Genomic DNA, 21,512 nt, shown 5'->3' with positions numbered 1-21,512 from the left:
TACTCCACCTACTGCCAAACATAGAGAGATCAGAGCAGGTGCTCAGTCAGACTGTGCTCCACACTAAAATCCTTTTCAGCAGATCCTTTAGCAGTCATTCCCATCCTGTCTACACTGAGATAAATATCACTGGATAAAACTCTGTTTGTCTGCAGACCTATGTTTTCTTTGGGTGACCACAGCTCCGCTACCCTGACGTGGATGTGACTGCAGCTCCCACTTCGGTACCACCCAAATCCCGTACATTCCCCCTGCCTTCACCAGCGAAGGCATCAGCAGAAACAGGTCACGCCCCTGTACACCACTACTCAATATCCCCTTCTGCACGGGCAGCAAGTCACTGACGAATATTCCTCCAGTTCCGAGACTATATCCAACTGTTTAGGACATTTTATGCCTTTATTAATGTAGCTTTTTAAAAGAAGTAACCTGTCCCAAACTCCTTGCCTTTATCTTGGTTTCACTGGAAGTCCAACCACCAATTTCCTCAACTTGCTAAAAAGCCTGTTACCTTGGAGTTTGCCTTTACTTCCACACCCTTCTTTTACCTTTCTAAAAACCATGCACTCACACAGCTACTGGAAAACACACACAAAACTGGGTGTGAGGCAAAGCCAGTCCTCCCCTGCAACATCAGGCATTGAGAGCTTGTTACTTCTACCACAGGGCTAAATACGTGAAACAGACCACGTAAAGGGAGTTGTGAAGAATCTAGTTCTCATCTCCTCCCCGTCTTAAAAAATAGCTCAGAGTTGGATTGTGTATGTTTGTTTTAAAGCTAAAAATAAAGTTGCTTGATGCCCCTGACCTTTAAGGACAGTATAGCTTCCAGGTGACTCTGTCCGATTCCACAGCTGAACACAGTTAATTTCGATGGAAACCCCTTAAGGTTCAGCTGCGAGTATTTTGACTGAAAAATGCAGCTCTGTCTTACTTCATGGTACAGCAATTACTCAAACAAACATATGCTTTGTCAGCCATTAATATCAGAAAATTATGGGGTTATGTAATTTTATTTCCCAGAAGAAAATATGAGGACAGCCACAGGAGTACACGGTGCCTCAGCTCAGCCCACCCTCGCAGTGCAGCTGGCTGGTAGGCCACTCACCTCATTTAAGATGCTTTCCAGCGTTGGAGGGGTATCAACTTGAGGAATGTCGAATTCTTTGTCATCAATCTGGACATCAGAAACCACAGACTGAGTTTAGGTTGCCCACCCCACCTTCTGAGCAAATTTCTAACTAAAGAAAAAGCAGCTAAACATCTACCCCTCTAATCTACCTCTGCGCAAACGCAGCACGCATACGCAGATTTTCTTGTTTGAAACTAATTGCCTGAAATTTGACGTGAGAAGGTGGAACTTGGGGTATTTAGCACAGAAAAAGGAACACGAGAAATTCCTCAGCGAGGCACCACCGGCTGCCCACCCGCCCTGCCCTGCGAGGGGCGCGCAGCCATGCCCCGAGCAGCCCGCTGCCGCCCGAGGGGAGGGCAGGAGGCAGGGAGGGCAGGGGGCAGCGGGGACGGGACGGGGAAGGGGCCGGGGCCGGGCCGTGCGGTGAGGGTGAGCCGCGGGGCCGCAGGGTTGGGGCCGCACCAGCTCGCTGCGGGAGTCCAGCTCGCGGTCGAGCTCCGCCGCGGTCAGCCGCGGAGCGGGAGGCCCCAGACCCGGCAGCCCGCCCGGCTCGGCCTCGGCTCCCGCGGGGCAGGCGCCCGGCTCCGGCGCCGCGTCCATGGGCGGCAGCGGGCCGGGAGCGGCGGCAGGCCAGGAGCGGGCCGGCACCGCCGGGACTCGAACCCGCGGCCCCAGACGCGCCCGCCCCGCCCCGCGCCGGCGCAGCCGCTGCGGCTCCCCCCGCGGTGTTAAAGGGGCCGCGGCGCTGGCAGGAACAAGTTTGTTTATTTATTTTTCTTTTTTTTTTTTTTTTTTTTTTTTTAAGAAAAAGGCAAAGTGAGAGGAATGGAGCAGCATGTGCAGCTAGCTCAGTATTTAGCACTTGTTCAAGCCAGGTGAAAGGCACCTGGGATTGCAATAGCCCTCCCCGGGCTAGCAGGCAAGGGGAAGGGCCAGGAGGTAACACCCACGCCGTGGAAAGAAGCAAACGCTTGGAAATTCCAGCCTAACGCTGCCAGGCACCACAGCTACCCTCAGCTCTTCTTGGTGCCTCCCTGTGCTGATCTGGGGCGTGTACTGATCTGTCAGAGCGGGGGAGAAGCTCCTGGTGGGGCACCCGCGGAGGAAGGGCCCCTGGTGTCCCCGCCGCAGCTGCTGGGGTGTTTTGGGTTCCAGCTTCAGCAAAGGCACGTACCAAGGGCAAAAAGAGCATCCTGCAGCTGTACCTGCCTTACCTAGTTGGCCTTCCCCTTGTTCTTCCCAAAAAGCAGCCCCATTTCCTTCCTCTTTGGAGAAGGCTTTGTCTTGTACCTAGCAGCAAGAGCAGACGGAGGAGCAGGGAGCATCCTGAGCATCCTGTTAGGCTCCAGGCGCGTCTGCCAGGCAGGGCCCCAGTTCCAGCTCCAGCTGAGCAGGAGCCATTGTTCCTGCTGGTCCTGTAGATCCTCAGCAGTGAGCAGAGGATCTACCTGCCCAGCATCACCTTGTGACTTCTCCGTCAGGTGTCTGGCAAAAGCCAGGGGAAAATCCTTCACAGAAACAGGCTAGTCAGCAGCACCAGAGCACTGCCCCCCAGAAGGAGCTGGCAGTTACCAACACAACAACTTCTGTATTTTGAAGATGCCCTAAGACTAGCAGGTTACAGGCCGGAAAGTCATTTTTGTTCCTTGGAAATGCCCGATTCAGGAGAGCACACATGAGAAGGCTGCCCTCATGCCGGCAGCACAGCAGACCAGCTGGCCTGGGGAGGGGTTGGCCTGCGGCTGGCTCTGGTTTCAGCTCCCAGGACTGCCCAGGATTAGGTGCCCCAAGCACACACCCCGTACCAGCAGTGCAGTAGTAGGAACCTGGAACCAAACCAGGGTTGTGACACTTATGACAACAGAGGTCTCAAGGCAGAGGAAAGATTTAATAACCATCTAAGGAAATCATCAGTGACACGGAGAAGGTGTCTGGGGAGTACGAGTCATTTTGCTATATGAGAACAAAGGGGATTCACCGATACCACTGCACGGCAAGTTGAGATCAAATTAAAGGAAGCACTTTTTCAGAAACACTGTCCCCTACTACACTCACAGCAGCAGGCCGCTGGAGTTTGCTGGGCTCCGACACCAGAGCTTGCTGCTGGAGGGAGGAGAATAGTTGTCACAAAACAACCCAGAGCTTTACAGCAGACACTACAGACCGCACAAGCACTATATTACAGAGCCGCTGAAAGGCAGAGTGATTGCACATAGTGATATCCAAGTACAGGCTGCAGGTCCTGCACAGCAAGGAACAGAAATGACTAAGACTGCAACGAACTGTCATCCACCACAGCCTGAGAAATGCCATCACAAACAGACCTGTTAGAGACTCTGGAACTAGAAGCCAAGAAGGTAACTTTAAGGAATAAAATTAATGCTTGGGGTGGGTGAACAGGTCAAGACAAAACACAGTACGGTTTCTCTTGGAAAATGCTGGATGACATGTATCACCTGTCCTCTTAACAAGGGGACAGAAGTTTTAAACAACACAATCACCCTTCCCAGCTTCTTCCATCAAGGTAGGCTCTACAGCTTTGTGGAGGCTCAAGTGACATGTTAGCCAGACTTCAGACTCAATTCAGACAAAAGGACATACAAAAGTATTTTTACAAGGAAGTATCCCTACTTAGAGCTATGCTGGCACTAGAGAATGAACCTCTCCTGTGGCATGAACAACTACAGTTACTTGAGGATTCAGTGCTTGATTACCACCACACACTCTCCTCCATGTTCTAAAACCTTCCTTTCCATTGCCAGCTGTTCCAGAATGGTCTTCTGCAGCAACGGTGCATTCGCTCCTCTTACAACAGCTACCAGTTCTCCTCCCTGAAAGGTGTGAAAAGCAAGTCTGTCAGTAAGTTAGTTCACAGTGGAGCTCTCTGAGCTCTGGAAATCACCAGAGGAGAACATCACATATCACTTTGTGTACCAGACTGAGCTGCTCTGCTCGAGAAGAAAGGGAAACTTTGGAACAACCTTCGTTGTTGTTCCTGATCAGTCTTAGGGCAAACTGAAGCAGCATGTGACAGAGTGAGGTCCTGCAGTAGGACAGCTCTCAAAGAGGACAGTTGTTCCCATTGACAAGTCATGTTTATTGCTATGCAACTATTGTAAAAATATTGTCACTCACTGCATAAAACAGAAAGACAGGCTCGCATTTTCCTCTGTATTTTTCCAGAGCATCAATGGAATCAACTTCAGCCTAAAAGGAATGTAAAATAAAACAGGTGTTTCTGAAAAATGTTTCTGCTTCAGAGGAGTACACATGCAACAGACTGGACGTGAACATCCTCAACTGCCAACTCTTATCCCTTACGTACAGCGAAGCACCTCTGTGCCCCAGGCTTACGGGCTAAAATGACACTGGTCAGAGCAAGGACACAATTCTCTCAGCTCAGCATCAGAGACACAAGAAGCAGGCAGATGTCTCTGGGAGATTTTGCCAGCAGCAGTTTGAACAGCAGCTGGAGGTTGCTGAAGGCTGCGTGACATGGAGTTTTGAGCATCTCCAAGAAACGGTGCTCCACCGCCTCTGCAGAACTTGTGCCAGCGTCCTGACCACTCCTATTGCGAATACTTTTCTTTTTACCTTGTATCTATTGGAATCTTCCCCGCTACAAGGTGATCTTGTTGCCTCTTGTTCTTTTACCATGTACCATTCAGAAACATTGGTCTCTGCCTTCTCTAATAACACTCCATTAGACAGGTGAAGACAGCCATTAGATCTTTTCTTCTCCAAAGTGAACAAATCCAGCTCTTTCAGACTCTCCCCTGTACATCAGAGGAATACATATGCTACCGATTCTGTCTAGAGTTACTTGCTTAAGCAGTTTGCTGCACGCTGCAGAAACAAGTACTGTGAAAAGTTCACCATGTCAGTAAACACGCATCTGCCAACAAACTTGTCATCTTGCCGAAGAAGAACAGCAAGTTTATTGGCAGGGCTAAAGCAAGAGCTGGACTGTGGTAAAATATGAAAGACGGGAAAAAAAACAATCAGTTGCCTTCAAGTTGTCTTCTCCTTTGCAGAAGAAATCTGAAAAAATGTTCAAGCCTGAAAAATTCTTAATGATATAAGCTCTTATTGATGTAACCAACTGCCTGCATCCAGCAGACTTACACAAGCTGGAACTCCTGCACTGTTACCATTTTGGCTGAATACTGGAAAGATAAATGACTTCAGCCTTTAGTTACCTGCTAAGTTGAGGGCAATGGTTATTTTAAGCAGTGCCAAATTGGATCTTACCACAGCAAAATGCAGGAGATCACTGCTGACTTCATTCCTTATTTTTCGGAAAAGATCCACTACTGTTTTGCAGGGACCACACCAGGCTTGAAATGCATCAACAACTACAAGCATGGAAATGTATAAGAAAAAGGTCAAAATGAGCCTTTTTAGACATACACCAATAGGCTGGCTTGTGCACTTGTCCACTTTGCAGTGTAATCTTCTGGAAGGGGACTACAAAAAAGGTTGTTAGTACAATAATAAGAAACTTGAAAACCTCTGAGAATTTTAGTACAATAATAATAAACTTGAAAGCCTCTGAGAATTGAGGTACCCCATGGTGACTTCTGTGGCACCACCCTCCTAGGGAAGGAGATACGCTTAAGGTCCGTCTGAACCTCTCAAGCTCTCAAGACTGATCTCCAGCTAGTCTTGCATCTACAGGGTTATTTGTTCCTTCCACTCACGGCAAGAGAAACAGAGGGTTTGACTGAAACATGCATACCAGTAGAAACTGATTCCTGACAGGACTGGAGTCGTTTTAACACAGAAAAAAATAAACCTCCTATGTTGACCAAGCCCTTACCAATGAGGCCTTTGAGACACAGCATTTCTTCCCAGAGTTCCTGGCTATTGATGTTAATCTGTGTGAAAATTTAAAAACAGTAAGAGCAACAGTAAGTCATCAGGTAGCTGTAAACATACTGACAGATCATTGCATTCTTGCACGTAAGACAGACATCAGACATACAGAGGTATTGCTATCTGAACACTTCAGAAAAAAACTTCTGACTGCAATCCTCTCACTTCTGGTCAGCCGGGCAGTGCCAAGCTGTGCTAGAACATGGGTGGGAGACCTCTCAGAAAAACCACGCAGTCAGTTGAATTCAGATACTCTTGCCCCCAAACTCTTATTCTTCCCCTCCTTCCCACATGCTCTTGCTACTACCGGATGCCAGCTCTCAGAGACCCACCAGCAAGCCAGCTAGCCCCAAGGAGCAGTTCAATGGATTAGAGACCTAAGTTGTCTCAGAAAGAAGGAAAGGCATATGGAAAGAAAAGGAGCATCCAGGCAAATGCAAGCCCTCCCCCTTTTAGTTGCAGCAACCGTTTGAACAGTCTGGTTGCTTGCAGACCCTCGCATCAGTTTGCAGAGAGACCAAGAGTTGTTCTGGGGTCCAACTGAGGAAACAGCCCCTGCATCTTGGCAGGGCATCAGCATCATGGCCAAATGACCAGTCTCCCAGCTGAACCTACCAGGTGGTGGCGGGTATCTGGATTTATTGTGCCCCAGTCTCGATCTTAGCTACAGGACACCGCTCTGTGCTTTCTGGGTCCTTTGATGTGCAAGACAAGAGGCTGCAGCTGAGGGATCACCTAAGGCTGCAGCTGTGAAAGCAGCATTCAGGCTGACTTGTTCACCAATCCCAAGGACACATTTATCCTTCTCAGCTGCAACCCCTCTCTCCCTCCATTAGTAGTTTCTTTCCTCCCTCACTCCAGGCAGCTTTGCTTGAAGCAGGAACTGAGTGACCCCCGTGACTGATCACGCTGTTAGAACACAATGCTGGTCTCCAATAATGCCAGCAACCTCCTTTGCTGACTAGCCTATTTCTGTAAGTGTAGGTCACGCGAGAGCAACAAAGAATAATTTTCACAGGGTCTTGTTGCAAAGAAAATAAATAAATAAATAAATAAGGCTCAGCACAAGCTACTTGAGTGTCAGCAATAACACAATATACTAACCATGTCAACAGGACATGCTAAAAATGCTGAGCTGGACTTAAAGGGGAGAAAAAAAGGGTGGAAGCCCAGGGTTAGTAGTGTTTGATATTTTTTAAACAAATTGTTCTGAAAATCTTGACTCTTCAAAGAAGTGACTTTAAAGAATCACTCTCGTTATCACATTGGTAATGCAGTTTGTTGCTGCTGTGCTGGTAGTGAACAATGAAGATTCTTAATAACTTTCTCAGTATCATTAATCCTAAATACATTTTGTCTACGCTGGAAGACAGTATGTTGCAATAAGGCTAGCTACTATTCAATAATTAACACGAACACACATTAAAGGACTTTTAAAATTGCAAAGTAAAGAATTTGAAGAGTGGAAATTCCCATGCAAATTAAGCAGCCTTTTACAGATTTTCAGAGACGTTACTGGAGGTCACATTGTATGGTTTCTCCAGCACCCCGCCGCACTCACAGAATGGGGAGTTGTTCAAACATCTGTCTGTTTTCTTGTTCAGCATGTGAACCCAAGCCTAATTTTTTTTCAGCAAACATCTGCAGAATTAAGAAATGTAATTATTCCAGGTATCATCAGTGCTAGGACCACTCTCATAGTGTTTCAAGAATGTTAATGAGTTCAACTCATTTATGATGATTATAATTTGCAATAACGAGTTCGACTGCAAGTTCGACTGATGGACTTGGAAAGCAATGCCAACGCTGTTCAAAGTGCTTTGCTAATTTGAATGCCCAGAGGCAGCTAGGACTTGCTGTTCTCTAATACAACCAGAACTTTTATAGGACATCACATTGTGTCCAACACGAGGTTCACATCCACCTGCAGGTGTGAACAACCACACTTTTGCAAGCCTAGACCAGGCTCTCCTAAGCTGGGTGCACATTCAGCTGCCAAAGGTGAAAAATCTTGTTTAAATTACATTCCCCATCACACAGGAACACAGTGGGACAAGCAGCAGCATAAATAATTTTTAGCTTAACAAAGCGATCATCCTTCTCTTCTTATACAAACGCTCAAACTTTCACCCGATGTTTTCCAGTTCTTACAGTGAACAAACAAGGTTATGTACTTTTTCCTTCAGTATCTCTCTCACGTAAAGGACTTCAAAATTTCAAGATGTTAATGACCTCCTTTTTGGCTTTTTCTATGATTTTGCATGCTAATCTGCCCTCAGAAATCCCCTCCCCCCTCCTAACAAAGCATCATGAGGTCTCTTGCACAGTGTAAATAGGGAAAAATTCTTCTGTGCATCACTGTGAAATAGTTTTTTCAGCCTTTGAATTCTTCTTGCACCTCCTAACTTTTTTCCAGCTTTGCAGCAACCTTTCTAAACATGTGTACTGGTCAGAAATATTCAGTGAGAGACTCACCAAACAAGCAGCAGAATGCCCTCTTCCCCCCTAGTCCCTACTTCTGGAAGTCCTATGAACAATTCTCCTGTGAAACATGAATGCGTGTTCTTTGAAAGCAGCCACACCACAGGACAGTGCCAGCACATTAACAGCTCTTCAATGCAACCTGCGGTGAACTCTCTGCACCCCTGACTCCGGGGGACATAGCTGACTTGCCACTGCTTCCCATGCTTCCCACCTGCCTTCAGAAATACGTTTCCACCACGAGGTCCTCGCAATAGGGCTCTGCCAGAAGAATGCAAGTTACCCTAGGACTGAACATCATTCTTTCCACTGTTGTGAGTTTAAAAGATGTCTTAAAAGGCATTTCTATCACAGCTGGCTCCTACTGACCTGAAGGACTACCTCCTTTTTCTTTGCAGCCATTCTCCTACAGCAACAAGGGTCCTTTGAGCAGCACTCCCCAGTGCAAAGCACAGCAGAAGTCTTCTAATTATGCGAATCCAGCTGCTGGTCAACCTGCACCACAGAGAAAGCTTTTCACTTGTCTTTGCTCCTCTCTCCAGGACATACTGCCTTTTGCATCATCCCTGCCCAGTCGGAGGGATTGGAGGTGCGCGGTTGGAGATGAAGTGCTGCTGCAGGGCCTGAACTGCCGCACACCTCCAAAACCGCAGCAGAGGCCCCCCACCCTGTCCCCCGGGGGTCGCAGAAGGGACAAGGCCAGGGCCTGGCGGTACCTGTGCGGCGGCTGGCAGCACCCCAATGCTGCTACCGCAGCCCTGGCAACGCGGGGCGGAGCAGCAGCACAGCCTGCCCCGCTCCCCCTTCTCGTCTGTGCCGCAGCCAGGAGGGTTTGGCTCCATCACCTCTGTGATTCCCCTCCGAGCAGCTGCACTCGGAGCCCCCCTGCCTCCCCTTTGCCTGGCGAACCCGCCCAGCTCTGCCACCAGCCCATGGTCGCAGCCCCACTATGCATCCCCCCGCTCTGCTTCCCCCCCCATGGCCCTTCCAAGCGTGGGGCGCTGGAGCCAGCCCTGACCTCCCCAGCACCGAGCAGAGGTGGGGGGTAAGCCGCTGGCCCCACTCCAAATGCAGCTCAACTTTAGAAGCTTTTTCCCCTCCTCATTTACAACAAGAGCACGCTGCTGGGTCACACTCTGGCCCGCAGGGCGATGTCCATTTCGGCAGGGCTGCTGCTCACCCCGCTGACTCCCGTCCCTGGGGTCCTTGGGCTCCAGGCGCAGGCCCCAGTGGGGCTTCTTGTCCCATGGCGCGCGGTGGCCTCCAGCTGGGCAAGGTCTCTCCTGGCTGAGAGTCTGGCTTCTGGCACGTCAACTGCTCTCCCTCATTGCCACTGCCAAGCCCGAGGAACACTGCTCAGTGCCTCCAGCACCAGCTCAGAGGAGCAAGCTGCACCCCTGGACACCCCCAGAAGCTTTTTGTAGAAATAAGCCTTCAGTAAAGTCCCGATCATTTTGACCACAACTGAATTTTTACATGTTTACACGTACCGTGTCCTTACATTTTAGGATTACTAGACAGTCCTCTTAGTAAACCAATTTTGTAGTCTTCAAGAATTTAATTTCATGCACCTCCATTATTCTTCTGCCTTATGCTTTAGCAGTTTCATGCTGGAGGTGTAGCAGCTACTGCACAGCTAAAATCTGTAAATAGATTTTAAAAAATATGAGACGCTTGCCTTAAAACCATACCGACACAAGATGCTTTTGAGCACATCACATAGCTTCTCTCAATACCGTATCATGATGTGAATCTGTGACAGGAACAAGAGGCAAATTTTCAATCTCATTTGACTTTGAGTGGGAGAGACTGCTCCAAATAAGCTGGGGGTGGTGAGGTACAACCAAGTGTACCAGTTGTCGGATAACTACCACGCCAAACTCCATGCAAAACTGTGCTTTTTGACACACGTTCACAGATTGAACATCATCACTGGACCCTCTGAACAAAAATTGAACATACTTGTCAAAATTGATTACAACTGGTTTTCTAGAAGAGAGATGGCACAAGGGTGCCAGAAATCTGAGGATGTGTATCCTGTTCAGACAAGCTCTACTTGTTTTGGTGATGCAAGCAACTCTGTAACTCACAAACAACGCCGCCCAAACAAAGCAGGTAAACATCTGGCCAACAAGTTTGCTCCCATTGTAAGTCTCAGGCTAGCAACTACGAGGCTGTGGAGAAGATGGCACAGAAAGCTCAGATTTTTCCATGAAGTTCAGAAAAACCTAGGTGTTCTGGTAAAGTTCTTTTTATTTACAGTATTCATTTTCTTCTTTTTGTACATACCTATAGCAACATCAAAAATTATTCACAAAGCTTAACTGAATGTAAAAATGTTCTCATCCAACAGTTTGTCCTATCAACTTCACACCTGTGGAAAATGTCAACTGTTCTCATGCAGCAACGAGATTGTCTGAGCATTTTTATTATTTTTACTTTTTTTTTTTTAAGCTTTTCTGGTAGAATTTTAGGAAACAACCTCAAAGATGTACATAGATACTTTACTCACCTTTTTTTCTGAACACTTTTAGGCACCGAAGTTTTATAGCATCAAACTTAGATTTGTTTTTAGAAACGTGAATGGAGGAGGAGGGGAAAAAGAGATATGTAAGAACTTGAGTTCCTAAATGTACATAGCAGGAGTGTGAATTTAGAAGCCAGATGCACACTGAAGTTTTACATTTGTAATACCTGCCTCAGAACTTTCTCCGAGTTCAAGCAAAAAGATGTGATTGATTTTTATAAATAAGACTTCACTTCTGAGGTACTGATATTTATCAAGTTCTCACATATTTTCACTTTTCTTTTTGTTCAGCCCCCAAAGTCCATCACAAAAAATTTGCAGAAGGACATTAAAAAACTGCCAGTCACTTACTGCAATGCCTGGGGAAAAAGTGTCAGGTGCTTGCTTTTATTTGTCTTTCAAGAGTGGAAGAAATTACATGAAATGTATATATCTCCTCTGCAATCATGTGGTAAATTATCTGATACATAGCACATTCAAATTCCAGGCCAAACTGTGGTCACGTTTTCTGACACAAGTAGTTACCTTGGAAAAAAAGTAAGGCTATCACAAGTTGACCTTCTGATTAGGATTAAAGATTAAGATACTTATCAAAATTGGTTAGCAAAGTTACAGACCTCTCTTCTTGCTGCAGCCTTCCTGAAGCTCAATGTAACACGAGAAAGATTTGGTTTAAGACATAGGCTGCAATCTTTAGCGTGCCTGTTAGTGCTACATAAATATAGTGTTTGGACATTATGACTATTAAAACTATAGTCTAAACTGAAATCAGAAGTAGACACGGGAAGAAAGCAAGAACCCTGAAACTGCAAGGAGGAGAGCTCCTTGTTGCTCTCATTTCTTTCTATGCTTATTTGACTCCTGCCGCCACTGGGTGGGTCTTGCGTTCCAGCCTAACCTTACACTGTCTTCTTCGTTTGTACTCACAATTTTTCTCCACACTTACAGGCACAATTTCAGCAACTTATGGACAATCTAGCTTCTGAATGTAGTAAAATCCCCTTGCTTATAATCCAGGTATCCAAATCCATGCAAGTGTGTATATCTGCATATATACACAAAATTTATAGCAACGTGACTGAGTAAAAAGAAAAAAAATAGTATTTTTTCCATTCCTTTCCCCAACTTAATGCACCTGTTAATGGAAATAATTTGTAAGTCACTTAACTATGTCTGGAGGCAAAGGATGCAAAACAAAAGCAATCCCTTAATCGTTGCTTGCCAGCTTCTTCTGGTCTCTTGAAAGTGTAGCTTTTGCAAGATGCTGCTCACTCTATTGATATCAGTGATCAGCAAATACTTATCACCAGTGAAATAAGCTAACCCTCCAGCAATTATCCGAGCAAATTCTTGGCTTCTAAAGCAATAGCTTGTGCATGCTGATATTGCAGCAACCTGTTCCTTTCCAAAAGAGTCAGTCATGCTAACTCTAAAGTACGAGCCTTCTAAAAAATGTACAGGAACCTAAAACAATCCAGCTGACCCATTCCGTTGATTTGAGTATGTTATCAGTACCAAGTGACCTTGTATGACAGCAAAATGCTAACTCTGGGATCTTGTCAGTACAGAACGTGCTGCTTATAATTTGGGGTCTACTGTCTCCCTCTATTTTCCTCTTTAGAACGGTAGTATAATTTAAGTTAAGCTGAAGTTCAGAAATGCATATATTTTACTTAAAAACATTCATCTGTTCAAAATTCAAAATAAACTTTATGGGATACAACAGTTTTTTTTTTAAATAACATTTCATTCAAACTGTATATAATTCACTGAAGTATTCGTACAGCAAACAATGGTCAACCCTTGAAAACCTGTAGAAAAAGATTTTCACACAAAAAAGGAAAAACAAAATTGAGGTATCACACCCACGCACATTCATCCAAGCACACGCACACACTCAAACACTCCCACACACACGCAGGCTGCAGCAAAAGCAGAAAATTGTAGGCCCAAAAGGAAAATGACGACTGATTGTTCTATTCGAAAGTCCAGGTAGCTCAGGAAAAAAAACCAAAAGAACAAAACAACCCCCCAAGAGTCCTCTGAGTAAAGAAACTACCTCAAAAAAAATTCTCAAGTGCACTGGAGACCTGATCATTTAAACTGTTTCTGCAAAGCAGCTCCCTGCACCTGAGAAAAATGCAGCCCAAGGTGACTTGTGCAAATATAAGGAGTCAGGAATATCTCCTGCTATTCCTTAAGTAGACATGAGGGGTGTCCATAGATTCAATTAGTCTTTGATCATGCAAGATACTGCTGGAGTGCTGTCTTCGCCCTGCAAGAGAAGAACAACCTGTTAAACGTTGGGGTTCGGCTTTATCGTCAACAACTTTCTGTCCAAAACTATGAGTTATGCCAGTAAGAGGGAGGATGAATTAGTGAGGTGAAAGGAAGCCAAGCAGCTGGTTCCTTCAGTTTGGAAGAATCTAGTTTCTGGTGCAGAAATGTTCGGCGTGGACTGTAACCAAGAATCCACCCTGCACCTAAGAATAAGATGATCTCATCAAGAATATTAGATGTTCAGCATACTCTTAGCAACTGGCCAGTATGGTGGGAATTAAGAAGCATATTGAACCTTGTTATCAACAGACTTTTTTAAACATAAAAAAATCTCCCTTCAGTTGGTAAAAAGCAATTCTTCTGTAATACAGATGCACCATGAAAAACAGGTCCTTTAGCTGAGAAATCCAATGCTACAATCAGTAACTCAGAACACATTAGAGGCAAGTTAGTCAGACTGTCCCTACTAAAAACATAGAACGGAGGTGAGAAGTAGGAAAGCAGCAGTCAGCGTAGGATTGCAATAGACGTGACCTAACATTGCACAAATTTTTTAAGAATACCTCCCAAAAATCTATGGTTGCAGTTTCATCAGTATTTCAGCTAATTCAGTGTCTACTACACCCTGAAGTGTTTTGCTGTTCCTTTTACCCAACACCTCCCAACCATGCTATCATGCCTCTGACTGGCCTTTCCAAGATCCAATCCAACTCAGCAACCCAGAAGAAGATAATGTAATTAAAAACAAAGATTTCCATCTAATCTTGTTTCTGGATTATTTTTTTTTTATACTTACTTGTCACACAGATTTGGATCTGATGACTGACTCAATTTATGTAGAATATCTACTATTCCCATGTCTCGTAGTTTATCTTGGCGCTCTTGTGAACCTACAACAATAAATCACATTGTTGGGAATACCACGGAAAATAATGTATGCAGAACAGAAGAAAGGAGTGGCAGCTGAAAACAGCCTAAGGAGGGGCTATGGAACACAGTTCAGCTAAAACACAGGAATGAAAAACTCCCCCAGCTGTGGCTACTTCAAAAGAGAGCTCTAGTTTCTTTTTTGTATTTTAACGTGCATGAGTGTAAAGAGAATAAATTTTTGAAGGCAAAAGCCTGAACACATTTGATCCTAAAGCAAGCAATTGAAGTCAAGCTTCTTTACTCTCATCTCTCAGATTTGGATGCAGAGAACACTTAACTGGAGGTATGTTTCTGAGTCTGAGTTGTAGCACTGTGCAATGCCTGCAAGCAGAAAACCACCAGGAGCATAACTAAGTGTCACACGCTGAATAAAGTTCTGTCACCTGAGAGATGTGGAATAGGAGTAGGAAAAAGATACCCTAGAGACACCGATTTCTTTGTTGAAGAGCAGCATGGTCAATCATCTGTAAATCATCAGTAAGTCATCCATCTAACAAAGTCCTCCTCCTGGCTCCATTTCTCAAAGCACACAAACTCCCACCCACCCTTCCCCTGCCATTCCTTCCAGTTCCACACGAAGGCCTCCATTTGCCCTCTCCACTCCTCACAACAAAATCACATTTTTTTGTGCAGAAGCATCCTTCAGCTACCTCCTGGTTACTTTCCATTGTTCCAGGCCATGGCTCTTCTTACTGAATGCCTTCTCCATTCCTTCCAGTTTCACCCACAAGTCCTTCTACTGGTTTCAGACTCTCACTGCCCAACCCATTAAGTCATCCATGCTGGGCGAAATTCCTTTCCAACATGTCCCCTTTCTAATCAGTTGCCATTTATCCTCTCCAGTGAACCTGCTCCCTCCAATGATAACTTTCCACTGCCTCCTTAGACTTGGAAGCTCTCTCACTAGGCTTCTCTTTCACTCCAATTGTTTTCAGGTTTTACGAAAGTGCTGCAGATGGAAGCCTCCCACTGCTGACTCTCATCAGGCTCCTCTTTATTGACACGCTCTTCCTGTGCCTCCCCTTCCTGCCCCAGAACAGCTCTCTACATTTTACACAGAATCTACAATTTACACCGAATTGCACAGAATCTGTGGTTCTGTGATTTTCCTCAACGTCCTCCTGACCTCACTCACTTCTTCCATATTATACCTATAATGACATCTCCCTTTGTGCTGTGCACTGCAAGTACTGAGTAGTATGTTACATTAGCCTTTTGATCAGGGTAGTAACTTGTCTATGTATTAGTAATGAGGCTTTCTTACCTTCTTCTTCATTCCATATGAGATTAGATATACAGAACATGGCAGCAAGCTGAAGTTTAGCATTTGAATGACTCTAAATATAGAAAAAATAGTACTCAAATTTAGAATTTCTCACATTTACATTTTGACATTCATTCTGTAATAAATTAGGTAGTGAAGCTGGGATAAAATTCTTATCTATAACTTCCTTCAGCACTTCAGTAGCTTTCAGTCAATTCCTTCCAAATACTTATTAAGAGGTCTACAAGATGCCCCTTTTTCAAGATCATTTAACATTTTCAATGCAAAGTTGTAAAGGTATTGCTTAAGTCACTGAAACATTCTTATGAGAAATAACTACTGGATTTTCCTCTTAATCAGACTTTCAGTATCACTCTGCCATATAGAGCTGTACGCCATGGTTTCTAAAACACAATTGGGTACATGAACGTTAAGTGCATGATACTGGATAAGAATTTACATGAATACATGGTAAAGTGCCATCTTTCATTCTGGCAAAAGACCAACATAAAACCTTTAAGAGAAATTCCCCCATACCATGTAGTATTTGATTTTCTGCAGGATGTCGTCATTGGTCATAATCAGTTCTTTTGCTGTTGTTCCATCTGCTATATTGGCAAGTATACATAATGTCTGAAACCAAAAAGAAAAACTGGTAAGTTATTTGGCTGCAGATCACATTTCATGATTTATACAGTTTTCCTGACAGCTTTGAACTTGTAACAAACAATTCATTTAATTAGTTTTAATATCTTTAATCTGAAGTTTCCAGCTTGCTTACATTTGGGGCCAATGCCAAAAAATTAACAGCTGAGGCTGAAGAGCCCTGGCAAAAAACAAGTCATTGCCATTTGAAAATAAAAAGCCGCATTCATTAATTCATTTAAATTAGTAAAATTTTAAGTCTGTCAGGGAAATATGCAGTGTATAGAAAAGATAAGATACACTGGAAAGTAAAGCAGTCTATTCTGTATCAGAATTAGGAAAAAAAAACATCCATCCAATTCTTCAGGTCAGGAAAGGGAAAAACAGAGGTCTATCTGCGGATCCAGTAGAGTAATAATACCACCCCCTCCAAGTCTAGCCACACATCTTACCTGCAGAGGTAACACAAGCAAACTACTAATGTATCTGGTTATTTCTTGCAAATCACAGAAGCAATCCTACAAAATAACCTTGAAGCAACTAAGCCCACATTGGCACTACATGCATATCACATTAAGACCTGCAGAGGCAGCTTTCCTGGTTCTCAGGAGACACAGGGAGATACTCTGCAAATTCTTCCCCAGAGAGCTGTGGAATAACTCAGCCATGTTTTCTGGATGGGCAGGGATGACTATGGGAGAGCACTGGAGAATGATCAGGCCAAAGACCTCTACCTTCAGCCCATTCTTTACTGAGCAGAAATTTAGACTGTCTGGATTTAGCTATGTTTTTACAGCTATTTGCCATGCTGTTTGCTACCAATACCCATCCTAAGACAAAGCAATCCTCTGGAATCTCCCATAGCTTCTCACTGCCCCCAGTATTCATCATCACATGCCCCGGAAGACTTTTCGAGAGAGCCCCATTCCCATCTTGTCTTTCATAACTGTTAATCAGCACAATTCTGTCCATCTATCCTCTTACTTTTGGTATAGCATCCCCACAGCAAGTGTCCCTGGCCCCCTTGCGCTGCCATAATAAAACCCGGGATGCTTTACCCTACTGGCCATCTCCCTTTCCTCTTGCACGTTGCTTTTCTTAAAGCTGTAATTTTTCAGAGAGTGCCCCTCCCCACCTTTTCCTGGGCTACAGCAACGTGCTTGTTTTCCTTGCTGCTGCCTCCTCTCCTCCAATCACTGCTGGCTCCCCCAGGCACCCAGCACAGCTGGGATACCACATCTCCCAGCAGAACACGCACTGCTGCCAGCAAGGCAAGCAACGATGCTATTATTGACTGTTCCAACGGCTGCTGTAGAAGCAAAGAACCATGAAGCCTTCCTCAGTGGGAAATGAAGGATTTACTCTCTTCCTTTCTTCCTCCCGTCCCCTAGCTGCCATGCTACTGCCTTAGATTTAATTCTTTTGCTTTCATATATAGTGTTCCCCAGTTGTCAAATTTAAAAAAAACATTCTGGAACTCAAACATGTTTGTAACATGCTCTGAAGAGGAATGTTCTTGTAGGTACTGAAGTTTTTAAACTGAGAGATGTCAGTAAAATGCTCTCAGCACTTCATAATCCCAAACAAAAACGACATGTTGGGAACACAAAGCATTTCTAGGTGTTTCTTAAATTGTATTCTGCCATGACAACATGAAACAAAAAAAGATACCTGCTCTTTGACTTCTATATTGTGCTCCCCTTCCAGAATAAGGGTGACTGCTTGCATGATCTGCTTCCCATGAGTGCTCATTATATGGTCTATGTGCTGCCAAAGCAATGATAAAACACAGTCAGCGTAACTTTCCAGACAAAGAAGTAGCATTCCTACTTGAATTACTTAAAGAGTAGCAAAAACTGCACAAAAATCCTAGCTCCTCGTGAGGTCTCCCAAACCCAAAAGTCTACCACAACAGGAAAACTTTGTAATACTTCTCTTCATTTGAAGCCTTGTCTTGTTTCAGAAGGCATGATACAGGCCTTGGTTCTGATTTCACTGAAACCTGTAGGAAAAACACTGTTTTCCCATTTTTCCCAGACTAAATCCTGCAGGACACAAGCTCTCGGTATGATGTTGCAGTCAGAAAGAACCACCTTCTCTCCCCCTCTTATAACAGGAGGATCTCAAAGAAGGAAAGAAAGTTGTTTTTGTTTTGTTGTTGTTGGGTTTGTTTGTTTAAATCATTTGGAACTTTTGCTACACTTACTGAAACATTGCATAGGTACAGGTATGATATCCACATTTAAAATATCTTAAAGGATTCAGAAAGATAAGGCACATAAATTACTTGTAGTCCAGGAAAACTGGTTCAAGGTTACAGACTTACAGATAAAGGGTCATTTTATTAGGAACTATAAACGCCTATACTAGAATATAATAAGTCATGAGGAATAATAGAAAAACGTGAATAGAAAAAAGTAAATCTACAGGATGAACTCGCAACAAAACTCAGGAGCAACAGCAAACAGCCACCAGAGATTACCACCACATAACATACACTACAATTTTTAAAGATGGAATTTCTTAAAGATAGGGATTCTTGTAGGACTTCTTAAAATTGCTAGTAATGAAACTTGATTCAAAAGCTGCCAGATAAGTTATTCTGGATGAAGTTTTTGTTATAGAATGATAATGGTTGATTTTGGCTCTGAAGTGTGCTACAGACAGCAGGTGAAGCTAGGACAGTTTCTGCTGAGGAACACCGAACGTGATAACTAGACTGTTGTCAGAGCTCAGGGTCAATTTAATGAATGACTGGTTGTTCATTTCACATTAAAATTTTCACTTTAAGACAGAGCAAATTTTCTATGAAGTTTACTGAGACTCACTGAATACAAATATCAGATTTTTTGCAGTGATCTTTTTGTGGTAGAAACAGTATGCAATAAACGCACAGTGGAGGCTTCACAGTTTCCCCCACACACACACACAAAAACCTTGCATTGTCAAATGTTTGCTGCATGTTTTCCTTTTTTTCTTTACAGGGGATTATATCTTTTCCCCCACAAATATCTCTTTCTTCCCATCAAAAACAATTCATGGGCTTACATTTCCAAACCATTTTATTTCAGTGTGTAAAATGAATGTATGTATTTTTTAAGTGCACAATCCTGCAGTCAAATTCAAAAAGCCAGTACTCTCCATGTACTTGGGTAAGAAAAGCCATATTTCAGGTATCAAGAAAGAAGAAACACAGGTCTTCTTAATATAAGTACCCCTCCACACTTAGATTCACAAGTGCAACCCTCTTGTTGTTGTTCTGGGCAAGTTTCACAGAAAGGCATTTACACTTCCAGCAAAATGTTTTTGCTGAAAGCTGAATGCAACGGAATTGATCATTAAATGTAACTGTCTAGCTCTGTAATTAATAATTACCAAGTTCCAGTGAATGTATAGAATTCTTTCAAACTTTTTCTGACACTGGTTTGTACGTTTGTTTAGAGAAACTTGGATAAATGCAAAGCAGAGGCCTGTTTTAGCAATATATCAAATAGCAATCAAACAGAAACATAACTTGTATTCTCAGCCAAAATCTTTGTTTTACCAGAAAGAGTAAGAGTTAATTTATATCGTCTGTACAAACAGTCAGAAAGTCTGTTTCCAGCTCTACTTACTGGGCGAGTAGAAAGAAGATTCCTGAGCAGTCCCAAAGTTTTCATCAGAACATTTACATCAGAATCAGAAAGTAACTGGAATAACTGCTCTGTACTCAGACCTCGTAAGATGTCTGATTTGATCTTCTGTTCTGCTTGAAACGCCATATTCTGAAAGAGACAGAAATTTTCCTTTTTTTTTTTTTTTACCTTAAGCTTGGGTTTTGCACTCTTAGTAGACTATTAACTGCAAGCATATCCTTTTTTAAACTAATCCTGAAAATGTTTTAACTTATGAAGAACTATAAAGTCCTCATATGAGTGACTTTATAGTTATGCAGTGCATTAAATTTCCATGTGCTCTTACAACTGACTGTGTTGACCTGGTTATTAGCCGCATTTATTTGTCTTTGGCACACTACTGACACTGCTCGACTGTTTCCCTGACTGATCACAGCAACCAAAGTGGTATGAGAATTGAAGGGTTTTATTTTATCACTAACTGATCAAGTACTCCAGACTGATATTGTTTTCATTCTTTCGTTAGGTGGAAAGACAAGCCAGACTTCACTTATATTATTTTTAGCAACAACTCAAAAGTTCTTTAGGTCACATTAACAACCTTTTTAAGAAATGCAATTCCAAGAAGTATTTCAACAGTGTTTTACTTACCATTAAAGCCCAAATGCCGTTCACTCGCAAGGCAAGATTTTCACTCTGTGTTAAACTACATAGAAGTTCTATGGCTCCTGATTCTAAAATAGGCTAAAATGAACAGGTGGGGAGAAAACAATTAAAACACTACTTAGAATAATTAGACATACATATAAAACTAAATATAAGCAAGACTTTCTTGTATTTATTTTATTTATTATTCTTCAGTTTACAAAATGTTCAGTCCACTCTGATGAACTGGCCAAGCCATGCCCTAAATTCATATGCATTAAAATGTAGGTTTCTATGAAAAATTCATGTCAACATGGCCTTATTCTCATGTGCATCTGTATACATGTACACACACACATACTGCTGTGATACCATCTATGTATCTGCCACAGTCACATATGCAAATGTTTTCCCCAACAGCTTTCAGTTTGAGGCTGCTCTCTAAAAACACGGCCTTCCTTGAGCAATTACATTTTCTGAGATCACAATTACATTTTTCAAGATCACAGTAGTAATTCTCTAAGACAGTGGATCATATCACCAATTGAAGTTTGTTTTCTTGTTGCTCATGAGTTTTGTGTTGTTTATTTTTAAGATAATCACATTTTACAACTAGAAGTCAAAAATTGTGTCTACTTTTTTTTCCTTTAGAGACTACATTTAACTATTCAGATGTGTTTTTTAACAAGCTATCAGTGATTACAGTATGCCTAATATTACAACTCTATAATGCTTTACAAGCATTTGCTAACAATAAAGATGCCCTTATGCTTATTGAGCCACTGTATAACATAGCTTTTATCCAGAAATAATAGGAGGTAACAGACAAATACTTACCTCTTTGCTTGGAGAGAATTCCAGAAGAAGATTGCATAGCGTGGAAGATGCTACTACCAGCATTTCATTTGGAGCATTCTGTAAAACCTGTAGTCACAAAGGGGAGAGTGGAGAATCTCTGTTAACTAGTAGGATAAGGAAGGCATCATTTTGAAATGGAATACCTGTAATTATGCAGCACTTCGATATTCTACACATTAGGAGATGCTTTGATGCCAGTAGCGCAGATCCATACGGTGCTTATTCAACTTAATGCGATGGTATATACTTTAAGCACTT

At 43.3% G+C, this 21,512-nt stretch overlaps 3 protein-coding genes across 17 annotated transcripts in view; all 3 read right to left on the bottom strand.

Moving 5' to 3' along the window:
* VPS8 (VPS8 subunit of CORVET complex) overlaps positions 1 to 1,833 on the bottom strand; it is a 77,553-nt gene extending 75,720 nt beyond the window's left edge. For 3 of the 4 annotated variants that reach the window (XM_083848785.1, XM_083848786.1, XM_083848787.1), the window contains exons 1-2: positions 1,598 to 1,833; positions 1,109 to 1,177 (exon numbers count right to left, since the gene is read on the bottom strand). In XM_083848785.1, coding sequence (XP_083704911.1) covers positions 1,109 to 1,177; positions 1,598 to 1,735 — 207 coding nt within the window. In that variant the 5' untranslated portion in view covers positions 1,736 to 1,833. Of the gene's footprint in view, positions 1 to 1,108; positions 1,178 to 1,281; positions 1,498 to 1,597 lie in introns of those variants that run through there. The other variant, XM_083848788.1, reaches the window with a different exon arrangement.
* A 119-nt stretch (positions 1,834 to 1,952) lies between these two features.
* Positions 1,953 to 9,966, bottom strand: NME9 (NME/NM23 family member 9). Of its 5 annotated transcripts, XM_083848836.1 has the most exons (6): positions 9,208 to 9,966; positions 8,861 to 8,986; positions 5,955 to 6,012; positions 5,387 to 5,490; positions 4,271 to 4,342; positions 1,963 to 3,966 (listed from the first exon to the last, which is right to left on the bottom strand). In XM_083848836.1, exons 2-6 carry the CDS (start codon positions 8,891 to 8,893, stop codon positions 3,835 to 3,837), a joined length of 399 nt encoding a protein of 132 aa, XP_083704962.1. In that variant the 5' UTR covers positions 8,894 to 8,986; positions 9,208 to 9,966; the 3' UTR covers positions 1,963 to 3,834. The 5 variants fall into 5 exon arrangements, with proteins under 5 accessions (XP_083704960.1, XP_083704962.1, XP_083704961.1 ...); XM_083848834.1 differs by lacking the exons at positions 8,861 to 8,986; positions 9,208 to 9,966 and adding an exon at positions 6,477 to 6,619 and having other exon boundaries at positions 1,953 to 3,966; XM_083848835.1 differs by having other exon boundaries at positions 8,861 to 9,965.
* Positions 9,967 to 10,724: 758 nt separating this feature from the next.
* The window catches only part of ARMC8 (armadillo repeat containing 8), a 62,993-nt gene continuing 52,205 nt past the window's right edge, over positions 10,725 to 21,512 (bottom strand). For all 8 annotated transcript variants that reach the window (XM_083848817.1, XM_083848814.1, XM_083848819.1 and 5 more), the window contains 8 exons: positions 21,234 to 21,320; positions 20,403 to 20,495; positions 19,752 to 19,901; positions 17,809 to 17,904; positions 16,030 to 16,125; positions 15,493 to 15,565; positions 14,095 to 14,188; positions 10,725 to 13,293 (listed from right to left, as the gene is read on the bottom strand). In XM_083848817.1, the coding sequence (XP_083704943.1) occupies positions 13,260 to 13,293; positions 14,095 to 14,188; positions 15,493 to 15,565; positions 16,030 to 16,125; positions 17,809 to 17,904; positions 19,752 to 19,901; positions 20,403 to 20,495; positions 21,234 to 21,320 (723 nt within the window). In that variant the 3' untranslated portion in view covers positions 10,725 to 13,259. The remainder of the gene's footprint in view (positions 13,294 to 14,094; positions 14,189 to 15,492; positions 15,566 to 16,029; positions 16,126 to 17,808; positions 17,905 to 19,751; positions 19,902 to 20,402; positions 20,496 to 21,233; positions 21,321 to 21,512) is intronic.

This window comes from Anser anser (assembly GCF_964211835.1).
Source record: "Anser anser genome assembly, chromosome: 9".
Taxonomy (NCBI): Eukaryota; Metazoa; Chordata; class Aves; order Anseriformes; family Anatidae; genus Anser; species Anser anser.
This window is presented reverse-complemented; position numbering and strand designations above follow the sequence as displayed.